At 38.2% G+C, this 17,654-nt stretch overlaps 1 protein-coding gene across 1 annotated transcript in view; it reads left to right on the top strand.

The window, feature by feature from the left end:
• The window catches only part of LOC102949960 (synaptojanin 2 binding protein), a 34,206-nt gene that overhangs the window by 8,643 nt on the left and 7,909 nt on the right, over positions 1–17,654 (top strand). The window contains exon 2 of the mRNA XM_015543370.2: positions 12,716–12,852. Coding sequence (XP_015398856.1) covers positions 12,716–12,852 — 137 coding nt within the window. The remainder of the gene's footprint in view (positions 1–12,715; positions 12,853–17,654) is intronic.

The following is a 17,654-nucleotide window of genomic DNA, read 5'->3' as shown; positions in this document are numbered from 1 at the left end:
TCGGACTCTGATTGAGCTACCCAGGCTCCCCTCTATGTTATTGAGTCTGCTTTTATTTTATTATTTTCTTCTTTTCTTCCTTTAGGTTTAACTTAGTGGGGTTTTTTTTTTTTAGCTTCTTAAGATAGAATTTAAGATCATTGATTTTATACCTTTTAATTATTTCTTTTCTATTGTGAGCACGTAAAGCTGTAAATTTCCCTCTAAATGTTGCTTTAGCTCCATCCCACAATTTTTAATATATGGTGATATCATTGTCATTCAGCTAAAATGTTTTCTATTTTCCTTTATAGTTTCATCTTTAACTCATAGGTTGTTTTCCAAACATTGAGGGATTTTTTTCAATATCTTATTGTTATGGACTGAATGTTTGTCCCCATGTGCCCACCCCCTGGGAAATTCAGATGTTGAAACCTTAACCCTCAATATGACTGTATTTGGAGATAAGGTCTTTACAGAAGTAATTAAAGTTAAATGAAGTTAAGGATGGAGCCTTGATCCTATAGAATCAGTGTCCTTATAGAGACCCAGAGAGTGCACGCTTGTGCATGTGCGCACAATCTCTCTCTCAGAACTCACAAAGAAGTCATGTGAGCACACAGTGAGATGGTGGCCACTTACACATCAAGAGAAGAGGCCTCAGCATGAAATTTGTCTTGCTGGTACTTTGACATTGGACTTCCCAAGCCTCCAGAACAGAATTTCAGCCATACGGTCTGTAGTATTTTGTTTTGGCAGTCCAAGAAAACTAATACAATTATTTTTGCTGATTTCTTTTTTTCTTTTTTTAATATTTTAATGTTTATTTTCGAGAGAGAGAGAGAGAGAAAGAGAGCAATCGGGGGAGGGGCAGAGAGAGAGAGGGAGACATAGAATCTGAAGCAGGCTCCAGGCTCTGAGCTGTCAGCACAGAACCCGATGTGGAGCTTGAACCCATGAAGGAGATCATGACCTGAGCTGAAGTTAGATGCTTAACCGACTGAGCCACCCAGGTGCCCCAGTTTTTGCTGATTTCTGATTTAAGTCTGTCTTTTGAAATTTATGGAGATTTACTTATGGAGCAGCCTTTGGTCAATCTTTGTGAACATTACCTGTGCATTAGAAAGGAATGTTTATTCCATAATTGTTGTGTGTGCTGTTCTGTAAAGATAAATTACATGAAGTTGGTTCTTAGTTTTGCTCAAGTGTTCTGTATTTTTACTGATTTTTTTGTTGTTGTTGTTCTATCAGTTGCTAAGAAGTGTTGAAATCTGCACCTGTCGTTTTTTATTTGCCTTTTTCTCATTTCACTTGTTGCTCCATTAATATTTAAGTTCTCTTATCTGGTGTGTTTATATTTAATGTTTTAACCTTTATTTTATTTTAGAGAGGGAGATAGAGCATGAGTGGGGGAGGAACAGAGGGAGAGAGAGAGAATCTTAAGGAGGCTCCATGCTCAGCACAGAGCCTGACACAGGGCTCCGTTCAATGACCCTGAGATCATGACCAGAACCAAAATCAAGAGTTGGATGCTCCGCTGACTCTGAGCCACCAAGGCACCCAGGTCATATGTTGTGTTTTAATGTCATCTTGGTGAATGGACTTTTTTCATTAGGAAAGGTACTTTTTTATTCTCTGTAATATTCTTTATTCTGAAGTCCACTTTTTATAATATTCATACGGCCAGTTCCCCTGCGTAGTGTGTGTCCATCCCTTTCCTTTTCACTAGTGTTTATCCATGTATTTATGATTTCTGGTGGTATTCATTCCTGCGTATAGATCCAGTTTCTGTTCAGTATTATTCCTCTTTTGTCTGAAGGATTTCCTTTAACATTTATCATAGTGCAGATCTGCTTGTGACAAATTCTCCCTGCTTTTGTTTTTCTGAAAAAAAATATTTATTTTGCCTTTCTTTTGAAGGCTGTATTCACTGGACATGAAATTCTAAATTATATTTTTATTTTAGCATTTTATTTATTAAAAAATATTTTTAATGTTTATTTATTTTTGAGAGAGAGAGACAGAGCGTGAGCAGGGGAGGGGCAGAGAGGGAGACACAGAACCTGAAGCAGGCTCTAGGCTCCCGACTTGTCAGCACAGAGCCCGATACGGGGCTCAAACTCAGGAACCGCAAGATCATGACCTGAGCCGAAGTTGGACACTTAACTGACTGGGCCACCCAGGCACCCACCGCTCTTTTAGCATTTTATTCAACGTTTTTTTTTTTAATTTTTATTTTTGGGACAGAGAGAGACAGAGCATGAACGGGGGAGGGGCAGAGAGAGAGGGAGACACAGAATCAGAAACAGGCTCCAGGCTCCGAGCCATCAGCCCAGAGCCTGACGCGGGGCTCGAACTCACAGACCGCGAGATCGTGACCCGGCTGAAGTCGGACGCTTAACCGACTGCGCCACCCAGGCGCCCCTCTTTTAGCATTTTAAAGATGATGTTGCATTGACTTAAGGCTTGTATAGTTTCTGAGGAGAAGTCTGGTGTCATTCTCATCTTTGCTCCTTAGTATATACTTGTCCTTTTCCCCTGTGACTGCTTTCAAGATTCTCTTTATATCTGGTGTTGAGCAGTGTGGTTATGATATACTTTGCTGTTTGGTTTTTTTCTTTTCTGTTTATTCTGATTGGAGTTTGTGGAGCTTCTTGGATCTGCTTGTGTATGTTTTTCACAAATTTGAGTCAGTAGATTCTTCAAACGTTTTTGTTTCCCTTTTCCTCTCCTTCTGGAACTCCAGTTACATATTGCTTTTATCCTACATGTTACTGTGGGTCCCTTCTATGTCTTCAGGCTCATTGATCTTTTCTCTTGTGGTATCACATTGGCTATTAATCACATCTAGTGTATTTTTCCTTTCAGATATTGTAGTTTTCAAAATCTGTGAGTTTTCTTTTTTTTTTTTTTTTCAACTTTCATTTTCATATATACATCAGTGGAACAAAATAGCCCAGAAATAAACCCATGCATGTATGGTCAATTAATTTGTAACAAAGAGGCTAAGAATATATAATAGGGAAAAGATAGTCTCTTCAAAAATGGTGTTGGAAAAACTGGACAGAACGCAAAAAACATGCAAACGTGCACAAGGATGAAACTGAACCACTCCCTTATACCATATACAAAAATCAACTCGAAATGGATTAAAGACTTGAAAAAAAATCTTCCATTTTTTCATTATGTTTAACTTACTTTAATTATTTCCACATAGTTATAATAACCTTTTAAACATCCTTGTCTGCCTGTTTCATTCTTTATTGTTTCTGGTTTTGTTTCTCATGATTGATTTTTCTCTTGATTATGGGTCGGGTTTTCTTCTTAGCATGTTAATTTTTAGATTCTGGATATTGTGACTATTACGTTGTTGCCTGTCTGCATTTTGTTTTATTACAGGAACATTGTTAATGTTACAGTGCTGAACTTTGTGTTAGCAGGCAGTTAAGTAACTTGTAGATCAGTTTGACCTCCTGAAGGCCTGTTTGTAACCTTTTCTAGGATGATTCTAAAGTCGTATTTACTTCAGGGATAGTTCAACTCTACAAATGAGTTATGTTCTAAGTGAGTATCCACAGAATTTTCAAGTGAATCACTGAGGATTTCCATTCTGGCTGGACAGAACTTGAAAATCTCCCTGCCCTTTTTGAACTCTGAGAATTATCCAGCATACAACTTCCTAGTTTTTGTTTTTCCAGTCTTCTGGAGTTTGACTCAGCATCTGCATGGGCTAGTACTTCGTAAAGACTCATGAAGATACCTGGATCTCTTTTTTTTTCTGCCTCCCTTCCTCCTTTCCAGAACTTTGCCCTGCAGCTTCCAGCGACCTCACCCTCTCCAGACTATAATCCCCATTTCATCAACTCAGTTGATTGATTTTGATAGAGAGTCCAGAAATAAACTTGGTTCTGCTTGGGTCCTGCTCCCTGTGGTTGTGATCAGAAATTGGGTTCACGTAGGTCGCTAGGGTGATCATAGAGCTACATTGTTTTAATTTAGGAACATATTAAGAGGAATATAGGCCATGACAAAATGGGGTTTATTCCATGAATGCAAAGATGATTCAATAAAAGAAAAATCCTTCAAAGTAATACAACATATTAATAGAATGAAGGAAAAAACCCACATGATCATCTCAGCAGATACAGAAAAAGCATTTAAGGATATTCAACACTTTTCCATGTTAAAAGCAAACTAGGAATTGAAGGAAACTTCCTCAGCATGATGATGGCAATGTATGAAGAATCCACAGCTGACAACATACTCACTTATGTAAGCATGAAAGCTAAGATTAAGAACAAGACAAGGATGTGTGCTTTCACCACTTTTGTTCAATATGGTATTAAAAGACCTAACCAGAATGGCTAGACAAGAAAAAGAAAGAAAAGGCATACAAATTGGAAAGAAAGAAGTAAAATTGTCTCTAGTCACAGATGAAATGATCTTACATGTAGTAAACTCTAAATGTTCTACAAACAATACCTGTTAGGGTTTATAACAAATTGAGTAAAGTTGCAGGATACACACTCAACACACAAAATCAGTTTAGTTTCTATACATTAACAGTGAACAACCTGAAAAGGAAATTAAGTAAATAATTCCATTTACAGTAGCATCAAAAAGAATAAAACACTTGTGAGTTTAACCAAGGGGGCAATAATTTGTACATTGAAAACTACAAATTTTGGCTGAAAAAAAAATGAAGACATGAATAAGTAGAAATACATTCCACATTCATGGACTGGAAGACTTAATATGGTTAAGATGACAGACAATACTATCAAAGCATCCTGTATAGTAATGCAAGCTTTGTCAAAATCTAATCAGCCTTTTTGTAGAAATAGAAAACCACACTCTACAATTCATATGAAATGTCAAAGGACCCCTAATAGCCAGAGCAATCTTGAAAAAGCGAAGTTGGGGAACTCAAAACTTCCTGATTTCAAGCCTTACTACAAAGCTACAGTGTTCCAAATAGTGTGGCCCTGACATAAGGACAGATATATAGAGCAGTGGAATAAAACGGGGGGGGGGGGGGGCCGAAACAAACCCTCTCCTATACGGTTAAATGATTTTGGAAAGGGTGCCAAGACCATTCGTTGTGTGGAAGGACAGTTTCCAATAAATGGTGTTGGGAAAACTGGATCTGCAAATGCAAAGCACTGAAGTTGGATTCTTGCCTTACATCTCATACAAAAATTAAAAGTGCATCAGATACCGAAATGTAAGAGCTAACACTGTCCATTGATTGATGAGTGGATAAAGAAGATTTGGAATATATGTTACACAATAGAATATTATTCAGCCATAAAAAAAAAAGAATGAAATCTTGCCATTTACAACATGGATGGAGCTGGAGACTATTATGCTAAGTGAAATAAGTCAGAGAAAGACAAATACATGATTTCACTCGTATGTGAAGTTTAAGAAACAGAACAAATGGGCAAAGGGAAAAGAGAGAGAGGCAAACCAAGAAACAGACTCTTAACTGTACAGAACAAACTGAGGGTTACCATAAAGGAGGTGGGCCGGGGGATGGGTTAAGTAGGTGATGGGGATTAAGAAGTACATTTGTTGTGATGAGCACTGGGTATTGTATGGAAGTGTTGAATATACTGCACACCTGAAACTAATATTACACTGTATGTTTACTAACAGGAATTTAAATAAAAACTTATAAATAAGTAAATAAGCAAGTGAGCAGACTCTCTGTCCCCCTACACCCTCCCCCCCCCCCAAAGTGAATACTATAAAACTTTTAAAAGATAGGGAAAATATTTACATTTTTGAGTTTGGTGATTTTTTTTTTTTTTTTGGCTATGACACAAAATGTACAGGCAGCGAAAAAAATAAATTGGGTTTTGCCAAAATTAAAAATTTTGTGCATCAAAAGACACAGAGTTAGAGATAACACAGAATGAGAGAAGATATTTGCAAGTCATATATCTGATAATGGATTAATATCCAGTATATAAAGAACTCTTATAACTCAACAACAACAAAACCAATTCAGAATAAGCAAAGGACTTGAAAGATCTCCAGAGAAGATATGCATGTGGGGCAATAAACTCATGAAAAGATATTCAAAATCACAGCCTTAGGAAAGTGCAAATCAAAATCACAATGATATACCACTTCACATCCACTAGAATGACTATTATCTAAAAGACAAGTAAAAATAAGTATTGGCAAGGGTATGGAGAAATTTGAACCCTGCGCATTGCTTCTTGGAATCTTAAATGATGCAGCCACTGTGGGAAACATTTGAGCAGTCCCTCAGATTGTTAAAAAATTGCTATGTGATCCAGCAATTCAGTTCCTAGATAATTGCCCAAAGGAATTGAAAGCTGGGACTCAAATAGATACTTGTACACCAATGTTCATAGCATTATTCACAGTAGCCAAAATGTGGAAATAACCAAATGTCCCCTGAGAGATGAGTAGATACACAAAATATGGTATGTACATACAATGGAATATTATTCAGCCTTTAAAAAGAACGAAATTCTGATACATGTTACAACATGGATGAACCTGGAAGATACTATGCTAAATGAAAAAGAAGCAAGTCGCCAAAGAACAAATATTGTATGATTCCACTTACATGAGGTATACAGAATATGCAAACTCCTAGAGACCTAAAGTATAATAGAGGTTACCAAGGTGAAGGGGAGGAACTACTGTTTAATGGGTACAGAATTTTTGTTTGGTATGATGAGAAAGTTCTGGATATGGATAGTGGTGATGGTTGCACAACATTGTGCCTGTACTTAATGCCATTTAATTATACATTCAAAAATGGCTAGTGGTAGGTCGCGTGGGTGGCTCAGTTGGTTAAGTGTTGGACTTCGTCTCAGTTTATGATCTCATGGTTTGTGAGTTCAAGCCATGCATTGGGCTTTGTGCTGACAGCTTACAGCCTGGAGCCTGCTTCAGATTCTGTGTCTCCCTGTCTCTGCCCCTCCCCCAGTCGTGCTGTGTCTTTCTCTCAAAAATAAATAAACATTAAAAAAAATTTTTAGGGGTGCCTGGGTGGCTCAGCCAGTTAAGTGTCCGACTTTGGCTAAGGTCATGATCTTGCAGTTTGTGGGCTCGAGCCCCGCATCGGGCTCTGTGCTGACAGCTCAGAGCCTGGAGCCTGCTTCAGATTCTGTCTCCCTCTCTCTCTGCCCCTCCCCTGTTCACACTCTGTCTCTCTCAAATATAAATAAATATTAAAATATTATTTAAAAAAATTTTTTTAATGGCTAGAGGCACCGGGTGGCTCAGTTGGTTAAGCATCCATTCAGTTTCAGCTCAGGTCGTGATTTCATGGTTTGTGAGTTCGAACCCTGGGTCGGGCTCTGTGCTCACAGTGGGGAGCCTGCTTGGGATTCTGTCTCTCTGGTTCTTTCTCTCTCTCTCTCCCTCTCAAAAACAAATAAACATTTTAAAAAAGTGGCTAAAAAGTTAAATTTTATGTTACATATATTTTACCACTAAACAAACAGTGAGTTTGATTGACATCTAGGGAAAATTAGTGAGATTATCTTGGGATAAAAAAAAAAAAAAACAAAAAAAACCTGCATGCTGATAGTGAGGGAAATAAGGGTGTTTGTTAATCTGGTATCCCTAATTCAAGAAGTGGCTACCATCATTGGTGTTAATGGACTCTTTTGTTTCATTTTCATTATGTCCAGAATTATTTCTAGAGCAATATGGTTAAACATTGTTTTTTACCTTATAACTTACAAATTTTAAAGACAAGAATCTAAAATAAATGAAGGGCTTTTCTTTCTTTGGCCTGAAAGTAAGCACTAGGGACCGAGATTAAAGTGACAGAACTCCAGAATGACCAGTTCTTCCTCTGGAATATATTACTGTTGGGAACTGTTCTACAAGCATTATTCCAACATTGCTTGTTCGGCCAGCCCAAAGACAAGTTGCCTCCCAAGATAGCCAGCCTTGCTTAGCAGATTTTTTTTCCTAAAGCAGTTGTTTCTATTTTCTACAACGATAGAGTATGGCAAAATGATTTAAAACTCACACTTTGGAATCAAACATCCGGATTAACCTTTTGCAAAATTACTTAATCTCTTAATGCCTCATCTTCAAATTCATCTGTAAAATGTAATAATCACTTCACCTGTTTGTTGAGAAGATTAAATGTGATAATGTATGCAAAGTGCATAGCATGGTAGCTGGTACATATTAAATGCTCCGTAAATATTAACTGTTGCTTCTACTATTACTGCTCTTATACATAAATGAGCCCAACGTCCAGACTTGGAGACAGGTTGGGGGGTGTCCACAAGAAGGCATTTCTTGTTTGACTTTGCAAAGCTTCTATACAAGATGTACTTTCTTTCTCTCCTAGTCCTACGGTGGTGTAATTCTTATGCCATCTTTACTTTCTTGCATTTAGACTTCTTTTCCAAATTAGAGACCAAGCAGTGCATTTTAATCTTATCACATTTAAAAAAAATGATTGGCACATTATAACCCGAGTTCACTATGTAATACTTCTTCATTCACTCACTTTTTAAAAAGCCATTGAGTCCTAGTCTTTTTCTTTTTTCCTCTCCCTCAGCACCTTTTGGATTATAGATGCTGAGAGCTGAATTAATTGTATCCTTTAGGTCCATAACACATTGTCATCATCAGTAAATGCAAGGTCCCTCTCTGGTTTTATTTTTGTCCTTTATCCCTAAACTTCATCTTGTACCCTTTCCCCCATAGGTACCCATTCTAACGTGTCTTTACATGTCTTTAACAATACATGTACTTTTGTCTTTTGTGTTTTTTAAAAAATATTTATTTATTTTGAGAGAGAGAGAGAAGGAAAGAGAGAATCCCAAGAAGGCTTTGCATTGTCAGGGCAGAGTCCGACTTGAGGCTCGATCTCATGAACCGTGAAATCATGACCTGAGCTGAAATCGAGAGTCAGATGCTTAACCAACTGAGCCACCCAGGTGCCCCTATATATACATGCATTTTTGTAAGTAGGTAATACTGTTTTGTGTGCATGGGTTTCTAATTTATAAGAAGATATTGGGCTATTAATAACCAACATTACATTTTAAAACCCTGTTACCTTAGATATGATTACTTAGTGCTTCTGACTTTTAACTATATTTTAGTTATCAGTTCCCTAAAGTATAGACATCTAAATTACCATCAGTTTTACCCTACCACAAAACATGCTGCAGTTAACATTTTTACATTATCCTTTATAGATAGGATGATCACAGTGGTCCAAAATGAGATGCTTTTTAAGTTGAAGGGGACTATTTTAATTATAACAGGTATTCATCAAGACTCCCAGACAAACTAGGATCGGTGGTCTACCCTATTTATGGAAGATTTTCCTGAGACACAGTTGGTAATCAGCAGATATATACTGGGAGAGCCCTTCTCCTTCTGGTTGTTTCTAGCTGACATCTGTTGCAATTGATTGGTACATGTGCTGGACTGACTGTTGTGTATTTTAAATGCCACCCTTGCTAGAAACTCTTCATGATGGGGATGTCTGGGTCACCATAGATATACTTAATTTCAATAAGTTTGAGTTCCAAACCAGTCTTGTTCTAATAGTTGGGTGGACTTTTTATCTGTCTTCTTATATTTTAGGACTTTCCACATTTGTACTGTGTCTTTCTTAATCTTTTTTCCATCAAACTGTCCAGTTTGGGCTGTAGCAGGCACCACTGTTTATTGACAACTGCTCTTACAGTAACTACTTTGTAGATTATGAAGGATTTTTTCAGATTTGATGTTATTAGACCCTAGCAATTACCTTTTGAGGTAGAGAGGGCAGAACTTGTAATCCTTATGTTACAGAAAAGGAAACTGAGGATTAGAGGTACACTGACTTAGTAAGTCCACACATGTGATAAGTTATGGAGTTGAATTTATGACCAGGTGTTCTGCCTCTAATTAGCCTCTGCACAATCTAAAAGGGACAGGCAAGAGGGTAAATTTCTGTTTGTGGTTAAAGCAGGACTATCCAGTTTAGCTTTATGTCTTCCTCAGAACATAACACCGTGCCTGACGCATAGTAAATGATCGGGGATTTTTAATGAACAGATGACTTGGGGATTAATGTAGGGCCCAGGTTTGAATTGGTAGTACTGCTGCCCAGTGCTTTGGTGACTCCCATTTTATTTCAGCAATGCTTCGAATTATGGGTGAGTTCAGTTCTGTAAATGCTCTTAATGAAGAAAGAGACTTCCTGCCAGCCTCAGAGTTTTCATGTTAAATGGCATAGTGCATTTACAACTGACCTAGCGATCGCTTAGAAACATGCCATTGAAGTGTGACTTCTGGGTGAGAGTAGACTGTACTTACGTGTTCATAGAAAATTTCGATTAGATTTCTCCCACTCTCCTTTTTTTAGGCACTCTTCTGTAGCTTTGAATAACAGTAGCAAATTCCTGCCTCTTTCTAACAATTATATTGCATTAGGCTGCTTAACACATGCTTCCTATTCCCCAAATCCCCAGTCATCTATAGTGTTTAGTAAAGATGTTAGATTTGAAAGATTTGCTCCAAATAGTTTGTGCTAGTATTGTGAGAGGCTGGTTGTCCTTAGCCACCTTGCTCAAACCAGTCACAGTTTTGAAGTGGTTTCAAAGCCTTCAACAATCAGGCTTCACCTACCTTTCTGTCTTCTCTCATAACTACCCACCGTCCCCTTTCTCATAGTTATAACTACCCACCATCCCCTTTCCAGTACCTCCCACCCACTATGAAACAAATTAAGAGTGTTCTAAGAAAAACCATTTAATAACTTAAGTTTTCATACCCTACCCTTCAAGGAAGTTGAAATAGTCATCTTCTAGAAGTAGCTTTCTATCATGTATCTTAAATCCTTTTCATTCTCTACCTGCAGAGACTCTGTGCACAAGGTATGCTATGTAAATGAGATGTTTCCTGCTGCTTCTCTCCTTTTGGCCATGTGTTTCTTTCACTCACAGATTGATTTGCTAGTACTTGTGTTAACACTGTGAGCTTTACATGGAAGCTTTCATCCTATCAATGGTGAGAATTTTTAAGAAAGCCCACGTATGTCTCCTTAAGTATCTTTTCTGTTGAAACCAATAGTAAGCTAGTGATTACGGCCATTCCTTCTAATCGTGCCACCAGACTTTTGTTTTTTCATTGTTTCCAAACCCTTTTCTCTTTTCACTGTGGCTATGAATTCTACAGTATCTGACGTAAAGAAAACCCCAGGAGGTTCTTTCCTTTTCTTTTATATTCTTTCTTTTCCTTTTCTTTCCTTTATAAAAGTGGTTTTGTAAAGTGAAATTCTTCCAACAGCTGAGTGGTGGGTCCATGGAAATGATACTTTGGTGGTCAGATGAGACCTACTCTCTTAACTGATTTTTAAGAGTACGGTAACACTGTTATTATCTGTAGGCACCATGTTGTACCTCAGATCTCTAGAACTTACTCATCTTGCATAACTGAAATTTTATACCTATTTAAATGACTCACAGAGGGGCGCGCCTGGGTGGCTCAGTCGGTTGAGCGTCTGACTTCAGCTCAGGTCACGATCTCGCGGTCCGTGAGTTCAAGCCCCGCGTCGGGCTCTGGGCTGATGGCTCAGAGCCTGGAGCCTGCTTCGGATTCTGTGTGTCTCTCTCTCTCTGCCCCTCCCCTGTTCATGCTCTGTCTCTCTCTGTCTCAAAAATAAATAAACGTTTAAAAAAATAAAATAAAATAAAAAATAAAACTTTCCAGTCGCTACGTTTCTAAAATCAAAATAAATAGGTGAAGATAATTAAAAAAATAATAAAATAAAAAAAAAATGACTCACAGAAGCAAAGAATCAAAGGGTAGTTGCCAGGGGTGAGGGTGAGGGGCAAGATGGAGAGTTGCTAATCAGTGGGTAGTCTGTTCTCTACAGTGGATAAAACTTGGCAAACTACCTGAATATGTAGTTGTTTGCACTGAAAGTAGAAAAGGAAACAAGAGTGAATTTGGTGATTTAGTCCCATTATGAAGCTTCAGTCACCTCTCTAGTTCCTGACACTACTGCCCTTCATGCTAAGTAGAAGAAAAAATGAAACTCCTAAGACCATTTCCTCCAAAACACCTCCATACACAAATTGTCCTGAAGGTTGGGAGAAGAGAAGTATGAAGGGGAAGGTTTGGTTAGGAATCTCTCCTCCACTAAATTGAAAATAGTTCAGGGCACCTGGCTGGCTCAGTCAGAACAACATGCACAATGCTTTATCTCTGGGTTGTGAGTTCAGGCCCCACTTTGTGTGTAGAGATTACTTTAAATAAGTATTAAAAAAAATAGCTCATTTGCTAATTAGTTAAATGCATGGCTTCTTCTCATGAACACTGCTTACCCTGTTACATTAATATCGAGAAAGTTGAGAATTGGGTCCTCTGAAAGCCACCAGCAGAATCAAAATCAGATGTGAACAGAAGCACATCTTACAAGAATCACCATTATTCTTTCATTGAGTTTAATATAGATTTTTCTTTTCATACTCAACAAACTATGTTGATTACCCTGTTTGTATTTTTAGTCTAGCCTGGTCTAAGTGGGCAACTCTGGGTACTGTTGACCTCTGTTGATGATACTTTTCATTGACCTTGCCTGGGTCTATTGACTAGTTACGTCACAGTTGACTCGCCAGCCTCCCCTCCCCACTAGGCCTTTCCTCTTTCTTTTTCCTCTTCTTCTCTAATCCCTTTCTTCTTCGCCACTCTCTCCTTCACAACTCCTCCATGATTTTCTCAGGGCTGGGCTTCAACATCGTCGGTGGGACAGATCAGCAGTATGTCTCCAACGACAGTGGCATCTACGTCAGCCGCATCAAAGAGAATGGGGCTGCGGCCCTGGATGGGCGGCTCCAGGAGGGTGATAAGATCCTCTCGGTGAGAACTGGCTTCGGCCTCCTTCGCTGTTCCTTGCTCCCTAGACCCCAGTTCTTACCCTTGGCCCCTTCTTTGGGAAGATTTCTGCCTGCCTTTTTGGATCTGGAAATTTCTGGATTGTAGAATTCGGTGGGAGGGACCTTGATCAGTCACCTTTTCCAGCCCTGCCATGGAGCAAGGAGGATAATACCTCACTTGATAGCAAGGCCTATAAGTCCAGAATATGAAGCTACTTACCCAAGTTCAAAAAACAGGGAACAGGGAGGGTGAGGGACCGATATGGGGGAAAAGGACTTAAAACCCATAATTGTTGTCTTTCTTCAGTTATACTTTATCACCTCCCTTTTGTTAATTGAAACACTAATGTGTGTCTTCCTTTACTCCAAAGAGACAAAAAAGGAAGGTAGGAATTAAAGTGTCCTTTTTAGACTCAGATCCTTTCTCACCTGTTATTAAGAATTGGAAATTGGAATGCATTCTCATTTGGATATGTGTCCACTGTGCTCCCATTTCACTCTGCTATATATTTTGTAATAAGACACTACATGGTAAGCATTAGTTTTTTGTTTTTGTTTTGTTTTTTTAATGTTCTAGAAGTTCCTCAAGGGCAGGGACTGGATCTTTTTAAATTTTTTGTATCCTTGCACAATGCTCAATATATATTTAACAGATGAACAGGTTGAGAAATCCAGGCAAGCCCAGAAAGGTTGGCTGATCCAAAATATAAATACAGTGTCATGGATGGTAACATCCTATTTTCGTCCTTCTCACCAACTGTTTTGCCTCTTTTCAGTCCATTGAGCTGCTAGATCCTGTTTATTAATTTGAGAGGTACAGTGATAAATACCTTTATCCCAAAACGATCCTGAGAAGCTTACAAGCAGATTATTTCCTGTGGCCCCCTGGAGAAAGATGTCCTAAAAACATGAAATCAGCTTGAATGGTACATTAAGGAAAATTTGAGAGTGAGTTGTTAAAGGTATAGCATGTAGTTAGAAACTATGCATTTTAAAGTGCCATTTACCACATTGTCTCCAGGAAACTGGGGCCTGGGTTGCATTTGAAAAGTATAGGGGTTAAGAGGACAACCATGTTATTCAAAAAAGTTTGGTAAAAGATAGATTATTGAAGAATGAGAATGGTTAGTTTTTGAGCACCATATGCTGAGCAATATGCTGAGAACTTTAAATTTGTTTAATATTGTGGTAATCCTACGAGGTGGGTACGTTTATTATGACTATTTTGCTGCTAAAGAAGCTGAGTTCTTAGTGAAGTCAAGCCGCTTGCCCAAGGTCACACAGCTAGTAGGTGGCAGAGGGCTAAAACTGGTCTGTCTGAATTTGGAGCCTTTACTCTTAATCAGTATACTGTACTGCTTCCTAAGAGGTAAATGAGGAGCTCAGACTAGTTCTCCTAAACAGAAAGTTGCATGTGAATTAATAGATTTTATGTATGGTTTCATATAAAAACTGAATATAAGGGATAGAATTAGGGGAAAGAAGGACATAAAGCTCACTATGAGAGAATTTATTAGACATAAGCTGAGATGAGGGGCCTTACTTATGTGGGCCATTGCCTCACAGAGAAAAGAAATTACTGGAAGGTCCGTTCGAGTTTTTTAAAAGGGTATGGTAGGAGATAAATGTCCATGAAAAGAAAAAGTAGATGTCGAAAAAACTCAACTCGCTTCTTTTTAAAATTTATAGCAAGGAGGATTTTACTTTATCAAAGAAAAAGAAATATGAGAAATATTACAAAGATCTATAAAAGATATTAAGTATTAAACAAATATCTGTAAGACACATAACAAAGAATGATTCATGTTTATGTTTTGGCCAGTTAAGACATGGCAAAGAAAAGAGGGAGGAAATGCCCAGCAAAGAAAAGGCAAAATTTTAAGACAGATATGGAGAGAAATAAAGGAAAGCTGAGAAAGAGAAAAAGCATGTACAGGAGGACAAGGCCAGTATATTCTCTCCATTCTTTTTTCTTTTTTTAAATTTCTTTATGTTAATTTTTGAGAGAAAGAGAGACAGAACGTGAGCGGGAGAGGGGCAGAGAGAGGGAGACATAGACTCCGAAGCAGGCTCCAGGCTCTGAGCTGTCAGCATAGAGCCTGACACAGGGCTTGATCTCACAAACTCATGACCTGAGCTGAAGTTGGACACTTAGCCGACTGAGCCACCCAGGCACCCTTCTCTATTCTTTCTGGGGCTATCTTATTTGACTCCAGTTTCCCTTCCAGGAGTTTGCTCCAAAATTCTTCTTTCTAGACCCTGTTCCTTAAGAAATAAGCTTCTGTTGCCTCACCATCTTATCCCCTTTCTGTCCTTAGGTTAACTTGTTAGGCATTAACCACTAAATGGTTATGTCTCCTCTGTAACTCACTTTATCCCTTTGATGTACTTAAGTACTCGATTACTGGCTTTGGAGTCACTTCCTTAGCACATTCATTTTGGATAACTAATAGAAGTATCATTAAGGGATCTAGGTTTCCTGTGAATTATTATTGACAATTCAGTCTTTCCATTTCTCCCCAGATTATGCCCATGTTTTTCAAGGAATATTAAATAATTGCATGACTTACCATGCAGTTTAAGGCCCTATTGCATCTGACCACCATGAAACAAAAACAGATATTACCGATGGAATAGAGCTGAGGTTGACATGAGGGCTGGAGATGGAGATTCCTCACCAAAGTTTATTTTGTGCATGTGATAGTGAGGTGATTTAATATTTGTATAGGTTACCAGGGAACCTGGGGAAATTTTATTTTTCTGAAAAAAAAATTAAACTGCCTAGGTTTATTTTCCTTGTGTGTCTGCCTCAATGAAGGGAGGTGGATAGTCAAGAATAGTCAGTCCTCAGCCAACTCTACATTTTTATGAAGCTCAGGAGCTCAAGGTGATGTGGCTGAGTTTTGCATTGAATAGATGAATATTCCATTTTGACCAAACCCCTTGTATAACAAAATGGTACACACAGATTGGGCCACTAGTCAGCTCCATTTCTTGTTCTTGTCAAATATAATTCTTAATTTGGTGACTGAAAGAGTTCATTTCAGGATCTTGGCGAGAAATTAAAATATCCAGAGTATAATCAGAAGTCAATGCTTATTAAATTGAGTCCATTTCTTCTCTACATTTTATACATGTATATTGATATTATTCTATAGTTAGAGCTCTTGAGGCAATTCAAAAATTTTTTTTCAGGCTATTCAAAATTGTTAATCATCAAAGAAAACTAAATTTAACTCAGTTTATTAATTTCCTAAGACAGAAAATAGGAAACTCCATTTTGAAGACTGCTAACAACTATAGTTAAAGGGAAAAACATGTATGTTTCCCTATATGTTAACTAGAACACCACCATTACAGTTCTCCGAACATTCAGTCAGCAAAATTTTCTAGCATGTTGCAAATCTGCCATATCTCAAGTTCAATAAAACTATGCCATGAGTTAAGGAAGCTGAAGTAGCAAGTTTAGCAATGTTCTAGGTTTCTTGGTTGAGTAGCTTGGTACTAAAAGTGAGATCCACGGACCATCTGGCCATTACTTGCGATCTTATTAGAAATGCAGTCTCAGAAACCCTCCCAGACTTACTGGAATCAAAATCTTCATTATAACACGATCCCTGGGGTATGAATAAAAAATGTGAATAAGTTTTGAGAGGCATTACTGTAGGCAAGTGTTATTGAAACGTTTCACGTTATGACCTATAGTAGGTAATACACACACATGCACATGCATACAGACATAATTGAAGCAAAGTTTAAGAAAATAATATCTCTTCTATATGTGATACATTCTGTTATGTTTTCTTCTAATTTCACTTTTTTAAAGTTAAATACTGCTCTTGACCCACTGGATTGACCTCACTATCTTCTGTGATGGGTCAATAGACTCATATTTGAAAATCACTACTTTGGTAAATGGAAAATCACTGATGAAATCTGTGTATGCACAGCATATGTATTAAATAGGGTAAGTAGGCTGGATGTAGAGACCACTAAAGTTTGTTTCAGTTAGTTTAGATTAGAATTAACTCAAACTCAGAATCACGTGGATGGCTTGTGAAAGCATGGATTGCTTTTAAGTTCCCAAGTGAATGCTAATGCTGCTGGTTCTGGGATCACATATCGAGAACCTCCATTTATTAGTATGGGTGGTGACAAAGAGTGAGCTCCACGTACATTTAGGGGTAAAATCTACAGAACTTGGTGGTTAGTATGAGGTAGAATCTAAAAATGCTTAGAGGAGGCAGATTTTGGACAGCCAGTTTGGCTTTGGATTAGAGGTGGCCTTGTCATGAGACAAAGAATCATGATTTGTTTTATGGGGCTGTTTTACCTTGAGGATAAGAAATGGTTTAGGGGTGCCTGGGTGGCGCAGTCGGTTAAGCGTCCGGCTTCAGCCAGGTCACGATCTCGCGGTCCGTGAGTTCGAGCCCCGCGTCAGGCTCTGGGCTGATGGCTCGGAGCCTGGAGCCTGTTTCCGATTCTGTGTCTCCCTCTCTCTCTGCCCCTCCCCCGTTCATGCTCTGTCTCTCTCTGTCCCAAAAATAAATAAAAAACGTTGAAAAAAAAAAATTAAAAAAAAAAAAAAAGAAATGGTTTAAAAAAGAAATTCCCTTGGAATGTCTAAAAGCCTCTTGTTTGTTTTTTTGTTTTTGTTTTTTGTTTTTAGTTTATTTATTTATTTTGAGAGAGGCAGAGAGAGTACAAGCAGAGGAGGGGTGGAGAGAGGAGAATCCTAAGCAGGCTCCATATGCAGTCAGTGCACAGAGTGGGCCTCGAAACCAC

This window comes from Panthera tigris, chromosome B3, assembly GCF_018350195.1.
Source record: "Panthera tigris isolate Pti1 chromosome B3, P.tigris_Pti1_mat1.1, whole genome shotgun sequence".
NCBI classification, from domain to species: domain Eukaryota; kingdom Metazoa; phylum Chordata; class Mammalia; order Carnivora; family Felidae; genus Panthera; species Panthera tigris.
Note: the sequence above shows the minus strand (reverse complement) of the source record. Positions and strands in the feature narration are given on the sequence as shown.